The 8,870-nt window shown below is 46.1% G+C and overlaps 1 protein-coding gene across 10 annotated transcripts in view; it reads right to left on the minus strand.

Annotated features, from left to right (window-relative positions):
• LIMCH1 (LIM and calponin homology domains 1) overlaps nt 1-8,870 on the minus strand; it is a 223,720-nt gene that overhangs the window by 141,270 nt on the left and 73,580 nt on the right. For all 10 annotated transcript variants that reach the window (XM_081208635.1, XM_081208634.1, XM_081208633.1 and 7 more), the window contains exon 2: nt 2,901-2,971. In XM_081208635.1, the coding sequence (XP_081064761.1) occupies nt 2,901-2,971 (71 nt within the window). The remainder of the gene's footprint in view (nt 1-2,900; nt 2,972-8,870) is intronic.

Raw genomic sequence — 8,870 nt, forward strand, 5'->3', positions numbered from 1 at the left:
ATGCTCTCTGTCCACCTCTGCACTTAAATGATAGGGTTTGCTTGTCAAGGTTGCCAGATGGCTGACTGAGGAACACTAGACCCCGGGCAAGCAGGATTCACAAGAGGAGATCACACTCACGCCAGAGTGCAACGGAACAATCTCCACCAGGGTAAGTCAGGTCTGTGAACCTCATTGGTCAGACAAAGGGTATTTGCAGGCAAGCAAGGCATTTTTCCCCTCTTCTTTTGTACTAAAGGTCCACAAATTGGTTAGACTGGGATTAATAGGGCAACATGAGCTGAGCGGTAACTTAATTCCCTGTTAATTAAGCACTTTTCTACCAAAGGGACTATTAGCCAAGGACGAAATGTACGACTAGAGACAGAGAAAACATAAAAGCTGCAAGACAAGCCACACCTCTAGTTTTCAAATATAGTTTTCAGTTCGTCATGCACGTATTTGGTAACACGGGGAAGTACAGTGATGGACACATCCATATGGACTTTTATAGCCAACCCTTCTTCCAAGGTGCTCAAAGTGGCATGCATGACTTTTTCCTTACAACAACTTTATGAGATAGGTTAGAGAGCTGTGAGAGAACTATGAAGTTCACTGGGTGACCATGGGCCTTAGGTCACTCTCAGCCACCCTAATCTACCTCAAAAGTAGTGGTCTAAACCACTGAGCCTCTTGGGCTTGCTGATCAGGAGGTCAGCGGTTCGAATCCCCATGACAGGGTGAGCTCCTGTTGCTCTGTCCCAGCTTCTGCCAACTTAGCAGTTCAAAAGCACAGCAGTGCAAGTAGATGAATAGGTACCGCTGCAGCAGGAAGGTAAATGGCGTTTCCATGTACTCTGGTTTCCGTCACAGTGTTCTGTTGGGCCAGAAGCGGTTTAGCCATGCTGGCCACATGACATGGAAAGACGTCTGCGGACAAACACAGGCTCCCTCAGCCTGAAAGCAAGATGAGCACCGCAATCGTATAGTCGCCTTTGACTGGACTTAACCATCCAGGGGTCCTTTAAAAGGTAAAGGTAAAGGACCCCTGACAGTTAAGTCCGGTCGCAAACAACTCTGGGGTTGCAGCGCTCATCTCGCCTTACTGGCTGAGGGAGCCGACGTTTGCCAGCAGACAGTTTTTCTGGGTCCTGTTGCCAGCATGACTAAGCCACCTCTGGTGAAACCAGTGCATGGAAACGCCGTTTACCTTCCTGCCAGAGCGGTACCTATTTATCTACTTGCACTTTGATGTGCTTTTGAACTGCTAGGTTGGGAGGAGCAGGGACCGAGCAACGGGAGCTCACCACGTCGTGGGAATTTGAACCGCCGACCTTCTGATCGGCAAGTCCTAGGCTCTGTGGTTTAGACCACAGCACCACCCACATCCCTCCAGGGGTCCTTTACCTTTTACCTTTTGCCCTCAGGCCCGTGAAGTAGCACCCTGCCATTACACTCCCACAACTGAACTTACTGCGTGTTAGGGGCAGGTGGGGTCAGAGATATGCCACTTTAGCTGCTCGGCCCTGTCCTCATTCCACATACAGAAATTAACTAGACTGGAAGTTAAATCTTAACTCACTAGTGGTGATGGAGTAGCATCTTCCACAACACCCAAGAAAGCAAGCTAAGGGGGTGGGGTGGAAAATGCCATGTGGCATACATAGCACTGTCCTTGAAAAGAGAGGGAATGCCCAGGGGGCTTAGGAGAAACAGCAAGGGGGCTGTGCTTTCTGCTACCATCCAGTGTTTACCTCCTGTAATGGTTTCCCCACTTTGCCTAACAGTAGGGCCGCCTCTGATCTCCCAGTCCAGGCATAGGCAAACTCCGCCCCTCCAGATGTTTTGGAACTACACTTCCCATCATCCCTAGCTAACAGGTCAGGGATGATGGGAACTGTAGTCTCAAAACATCTGGAAGGCCGGAGTTTGCCTATGCCTGTTATGAGCAGACTAGAACTCAATTGTGCACTTCTCGAATATTCTGATGCAGTTCTCATTCAAAATACATTTCAAAGCACATTTTAGAGTACACGTAATACCTTTTGCGAGTAATATTCAGAGTAGACTACTCTGAGTACAACTTACTTTAACAAAAAAATTTAATCTAAATAAATGAATGACTTGCAGAATAATGTAGATAGGTTTTGCCCCACAAAACTCAATGTGACCCTTGAGAATGGAGTCAGCCTTTACCTGCAAGTCCCCATCCTGTAATCTATTTCTGGCGGCCCGTGTTAAATATGACAGAACTTTGGAAATGGTCATGTATTAACACAAAGCAAAGCATCCTGGTGGACTATCTGGTCACACTAAGGCCAATTTCTTGAGCTGTGAAGAATGCTTGCTAGGCAACAGCAGAAGCCTGCATGTTAAATAATATTGGCTGATATTTGAGAGCCTCCCTCGTCCATTCCACAAAGAGGTATATTACATCAAGAATGGCAGCGTTCCCACCAGATGTGCATGTATACTTTGGAGGACGCTTGGACAACCCACCATGACCATCCAGTTCCTAAGCATGCAACACATTTGATGACGAGCCTCAATTGTTTGCTTTGGCTACACTTGTTTGAGTTGGAGGTGCTCCACACAAGAAGTTTCCTTTGGCTTGAGGTCGGATGACTCCTAACAGCAGGTCTGTACTATAATGTCTGGGAAAGTAACTTTTCTTCCTAGGAAGTCATAGCACAATGTGCTTTTTAGCACATCCGAGGGGGCCATCTAGGCAGCTGGCGAAACATTCCCAAAGCCAGGTCAACAAACCAAACTCGACAAGAAGCAAACGAACAAAAAATGGTTGTGTGAATCTTCCTCAAATCTATCTCCAAAGCACAGATAACTTGAACGCTATAGCTATTATTACGAGGACTTCACAAAAAGAACTTAAAACTCATAGTTCAAGGTGCAGTTTTACTTACTCACACAGCAGAACACCGTTTTCTAATCCAGATCGAAAATCTTTATCACCAAAGGTTCTCCCCGTAACTTGCTGTAAAAGAAGGAGGTGGGGATTAGTCCATCAAATCTTAGGGTTTGGGACAGTTTTCAGAACAAAAACAAACTTCATCATAAAGCACTCCAGCTCAATATTTTCTGGCACTTCTGAAACAGCCTTAGTCACAGCCTAGAAATTTATTTTCCGCTTATACACTGTATCCCATGTAAGACTTCAGTGGGTCTACTATTCTGAATATGAATTAATTGGATACAGCCTTATCACTTTAGGAAACACTGACCTAACACTTCATTCAAATTTGCAGTACTCCATCATTTGGTAAAGACAAATTGAAAAGCTGTATTCATGCAATTTATAATTATTATATACAATCCCCAAAATACCGATCTGCTGAGAAGTGCCAACTCATGATACATTTTAACACATCTAATAAAGTAGGTAGGCTCTTTCCTATGTTTTTTGTTGTTGTTGTTAATTAAATTTGTATATACTGCCCTTCAGTTGAAGATCCCAGGTCTACAAAAGGGACTAAGAGCATGTTCACACCACTTTTGGGGGGACTTTGAATAAATACTCAAAGGGCTATCTGTGCCCAAATAAATCATATACAGTTGTTACACAAAGAGTATTGGAAAATACAAACCAGGAAGCCCCATTTCTGAGAAAACTATAAAAAATAAATTTTACTTTGTAGAGGTACCGTATTTTTCGCTCCATAAGACGCACCTGACCATAAGACGCACCTAGTTTTTAGAGGGGGAATGCAAGGAAAAAATATTCTTTAAAGGGAGCGCTGAGCAGAGCCTGTATGCATCCCAGGCGCTGCTGAACACTCCCTTTCACGAGTTGCGTGGAGTGCATGGAAGGCTGCCCTTCTCCCTCCTTGGGGAAAAGCCCCCAAGAGCCGCACACACGCTCCACGCGGCTTGTGAAAGGGAGCGCGGCTCTTGGGGGCTTTTCCAGGAGGTGAGGGAATGGACAGAGGGGCTAAGTCAGAAGCTAGAACAGCAAGAGGGAGCGCTGCCCAGCAATCCCTCTCGCTGTTCTGGCTTCTGGGATAGCTGCGCAGCCTGCATTCGCTCCATAAGACGCACACACATTTCCCCTTATTTTTTAGGAGGGAAAAAGTGTGTCTTATAGAGCGAAAAATACGGTAATTAAAGTTCGGGTATGACTCAATGAACTTTTCCCCTGAGAATTTTCCAGTGCTTTACATTTCACATATATATATATATTTTCCATTTCACAAGTTCATTGGCAAAAATGAATGGACACCAAACACAAATAAATAACTGGGCAAATGTGGCCATTTCCACATATTTAGCTTTGCTTACTAAAGCTAAGTCAAATAAGGATGATAATTACATCATTCTCCAGACCAGGAGTGGGGATACTGTGGTTCAGCAACATTTGGAAGGGCCCAAACTCTCATCATCCCCAACCCTTGGCAATGGTGGTTGGGAATGATGGAAGTTTGATTCCAGCAACTTCCAGAGAGTCACAGGTTCCCCACTCCTGCTCTAGGGCTGCTGAAAATTCCCTGACGCAAACTGAAACCTTTCCAAAGCAAATGACCCCAAATCTAAATCTATTTGAATCGAGTTAGCCACAAGTTATTCAGGTCCACTTTCCCAATGCTCAGAGAGCAGAAGCATCCATTCCGCACACACACAACATCTTTAAATGATGCTACACTGCAAAGTCCACTCTTGGCCCTGTGGCACCTTTGCACTCCCTCCTATGCTTAACACACAGGGTGATGATTTGGAGAGAGCTGCAGGATGCAGAGCTGACAATTTACCCAATCATTTGTGCAGTGCAGTACCAGGGGAACAAACGGGAAGCCTTCTGCTCAAATTCCTAGCTGAAGCAAGCATTGCCCTTGCAGCCTCTTTAAGAGCACACAGAACCTCACAAGCATATCTCATTCTCTTCTGATGCCTGAGCTATTCGCCAAGTCTTTGATAAGATTTATAAAACATAGAAAAACAGGAAGAGGCTGCTTTTCATGTGATACCATGATTAAAATCAAAGAACCAAAGCTCAATGTAATTTGTCATCTACACACGTACAACAAACGGTATGATTTCATCATCTTTGTTACATTTTCCTCTTTAAAGAGGTTGTGTTCAGTCTTGGCAATGGAATGATTCTATTGCTGTTAGTTGACATACATGAAATGTGTGTTTACCAAGGAAAACAAAGACATTTGAGCACAGAGACACTAAACTCAGTCGAATGCCGGGGTGAGGAACTTCAGCCTGAAGGGGAACAGAGTACGGCCTGCATCAAACCTGCTGGAAAAGTACCGGTAGACATGATAGAGAAGCTCTTCGGATTCAGTCTTGGAATCAAGAAATCCCACCTCAAAATCAGAGGCAAGTTTTACACACCCAAAACATCTTCTTTGGCTCATAAGAAAATCCTGAGTGGGAAAAGAATTTCCAACCTCAGCCCACCGCCACTGCTGCCTGTCTCTACTGTACATCTCAATCTCCCCAAGCGGTGCAGCAATAAAACTGCCAGCACATTCGCAAAGCTAAGCAGGGTCCGGTATGGTTTCAAATTGGATGGGAGACCAATGCGTGTTGAGATTCCTGCATTGCAGGGGGCTGGCCTAGATGACCCTCGGGGCCCCTTCCAACTCTACAATTCTATGAAAGGGAAGAGTGGAGGTGGAGACAACTTGCAATGCAGGAATCCTGCCCACAGCCATCCCTGGGTGGGCTCAAACCACCAACAAGCTGGTTAACAGCCAGACAGACTAACTGACCCATTGTGCCACTGGGGGCTTTGCTTTTGTTTATGACCAAAGGAGCACCAAAACTGTATTGATGGGGAGGGGAAATTGTTCCTTTCTTGCTGGTTAACAGAGTGATAGGGTGTGGGGAAAATATGGAGGATCCAATGGGAAAACTAGATTTCCCATCTTTCTTCTTCTTCTTTGGAGATCACTCGTACCCAAGTAAGATTGTCTTCCATGAACACGGTCTTAACAGTGAGTCTGTAGGTAACTGTGGAGGAGAATTCTGGATCCACACATCCTTCCACAGTGGGGACATAGGGTGTTGATCATGGTGAGGGTTTGCCAAGCGTGCCTTCCTCTTAGCACGCTTCTCCCTTTCATCCTGAGTTCGACATCAGACAGTGGTACCTCGGGTTACAGACGCTTCAGGTTACAGACTCCGCTAACCCAGAAATACTACCTCAGGTTAAGAACTTTGCTTCAGGATGAGAACAGAAATCGTGCTCCGGCAGCACGGCGGCGGCAGGAGGCCCCATTAGGTAAAGTGGTGCTTCAGGTTAAGAACAGTTTCAGGTTAAGAATGGATCTCCGGAACAAATTAAGTACAGTGGTACCTCGGGATGCGAACGGGATCCGTTCCAGAGCCCAGTTTGCATCCTGAATGGAACATAAGACGTGACGGTGCGCATGCGCGGGTCGCGTTTTGCCACTTCCGTGCATGTGTGTGACGTCATTTTGAGCGTCTGCGCATGTGCGAGTGGCGAAACCCAGAAGTAACGCACTCCATTACTTCTGGGCTGCCGCGGAGCGCAACCCAAAAGCGCTCAACCTGAAGCACATTCAACCCGAGTTATGACTGTACTTAACCCGAGGTACCACCATACTTCCCACCATCACCACTGAGTGGAAGAGTGGAGAATGTTTGAGGATTGGCAGTGTGGGAGACATCCTTCCTAGTTCTAGGTTTGACGCATGGATTCCCCCACACACGCCCAGTTTCCTCTATCTTTTTTTCTGGGGTCCAGAGACTGAAGTAAGAGCCAAAGAGCTCACTTATCTGTGTTCTTTTAAAATGACATATTTTTAAAACGGATACCTTTCTAAATTTGCCCCATTACTCACTTGAATCAGCTTCCAGCAACAATAAAAACAATAAAGTTATATATAATACAACGCAGATAGCTATATCAATAAGCCAGATCAACGCCAAAAGCCAGACCGCTAAACAAAGCCATATTACCACAATTGTTGTCAGTATGCATCAGTTCATATTACTGAGGCTTGACATGATCCACTGCATTAGCCTAACAAGCCCCAGGTGTCAGAACAGCTTAAGGAAGGGAGGGGAATAGCAAAAGGTTACAAATAACTAAGCAGATGATGTCCCCAGGTGAAATTTTTCCTATCCCGCCACATATTGGAAGCCAACTGACTGGGCAGTGCCAAAGCTTAATGAGACCTTGGCTTGGTCCTGGAGGCAATTATTTGGTTTCTACATGAGATGGATAGCAAGCGAGGAAGGAAGGGGATTGCATTATGTGAAACACAGCCATGAAGAGATCGTTTGTCCTAGAAAGGATACGGGGATTGTGCTTGATAAAAACAGCCATTTATCTGCTCATTTGCGCTAAATAGGTCCCATACGGCTCTGTTTAGAGCAAAACAGTCAAAACAGATGCATTTCGGCCTCAAGCAAAGATGGCTTTTTCGTTAGAGAATACTACAGTACAGTAAAATAGCTCCACAGATTACCTTGAAGACATTGAGAGGTTGAAATCCACAGATTTCTCGGTTTAACCCTAGAGTACGCCTGGGCAGCCGGGAGCCTGAAAAGGCCCTGAAACTCTTCCATTTTATTCAACAGAACTACTATGAAGTAAGGGACGCGGGTGGCGCTGTGGGTTAAACCACAGAGCCTAGGACTTGCCGATCAGAAGGTCTGCGGTTCGAATCCCCACGACGGGGTGAGCTCCCGTTGCTCAATTTCTGCTGGTGAACAGCTTTGAGAATTAGGTTGCTTGCCACACAAAATTAGTCCATTTATAGGGAGACTTTGCAAAAAGGTAAGCTTCCACAGAAGATCACTTTATTTGTCCCTGCTCAATTTCATCCCCTCTCCCATAAAGCCATCTGAAAAGATGACCATACAACAAGTAGATAAAATACACCATTATTTCCGATTCCTGAGGGGCCCTTCCTCTAACCAGTATTGCTGAATCACAATCGCTTGGTTGTAATTTGGCGGTAAATACTTGGTGGTAATTTGGAATAAAGGAGCATGTTTTTGGTATTTATTGTATGCCATTACCACAAACCTCTTGTGTGATCTTTTGGAAACCACTTTGGTTTCATTCTCTAAAATGGAATCAATTGTTCCTTTCTTCTACCCTTGCTTGACTCGAATTCTCTGGGCCAGAATACTAATTATGTTGCTGTTTTCATTCAGTGCAATATTTTTCTTTCAGAAACACCCAGGGGGGACAATCTGGATCAGGACCTGGGAGATTTTTGCAGGGGAGGGTAAAAACCAGGCTTAGTCAATGTGCCTTCAAAAAAACATTTAGACTACACTTCCCATCATGCCCAACCACTGGCCATGCTTGCTAGGTGTGGTGGGTGATGGAGTCCAACAACATTATGAGGGAACCACATTGGCAAGCCTTGTTATAAACCAGGGGTCGGCAACGTTTTTTGAGGCCGGTCCAGTCCACTCCCCGGCAGACCTCTCCGTGGACCGGAGCATGCGCGCCCATGCGTGCACTCAAACTATTTCCGGCGCTCTTCACAGAATCCCCACACTGATCCACAGAATGGCCGTGGGCCGGTTCCAGGAAGCTTATGGGCCAGAACCAGCCTGTCAGGGAACTGCCATCAGAGGGAAGAGGAGAGGAAAGTCGCTCCAGTGATGCAGGGGAGGGAACTAGCAAGGAGAGAGAGAGGGTTCCCACGGGGAAAGGAAATCCAGGGGACACCAGGGAGAAAGGGGAAGCCGAGAGCAAGGCGGAGGGGAGGCTCAGAGACTCTTCCAGTGAAATCAGCGGAGAGAGCACAGGACCTCCGCTTGGCACGCCCACGCTGCGCAGAAGGCTTCCACGCAGGGAATCTAGGCGGAGACTTGGAGTCAAACAACTCCTATGTTGGCGCAAATTTAGGTCCCGCCCACTGACGGATTCTGCCAGTGACTAA

This window comes from Podarcis bocagei (assembly GCF_964188305.1).
Source record: "Podarcis bocagei genome assembly, chromosome: 9".
Classification (NCBI taxonomy): Eukaryota; Metazoa; Chordata; class Lepidosauria; order Squamata; family Lacertidae; genus Podarcis; species Podarcis bocagei.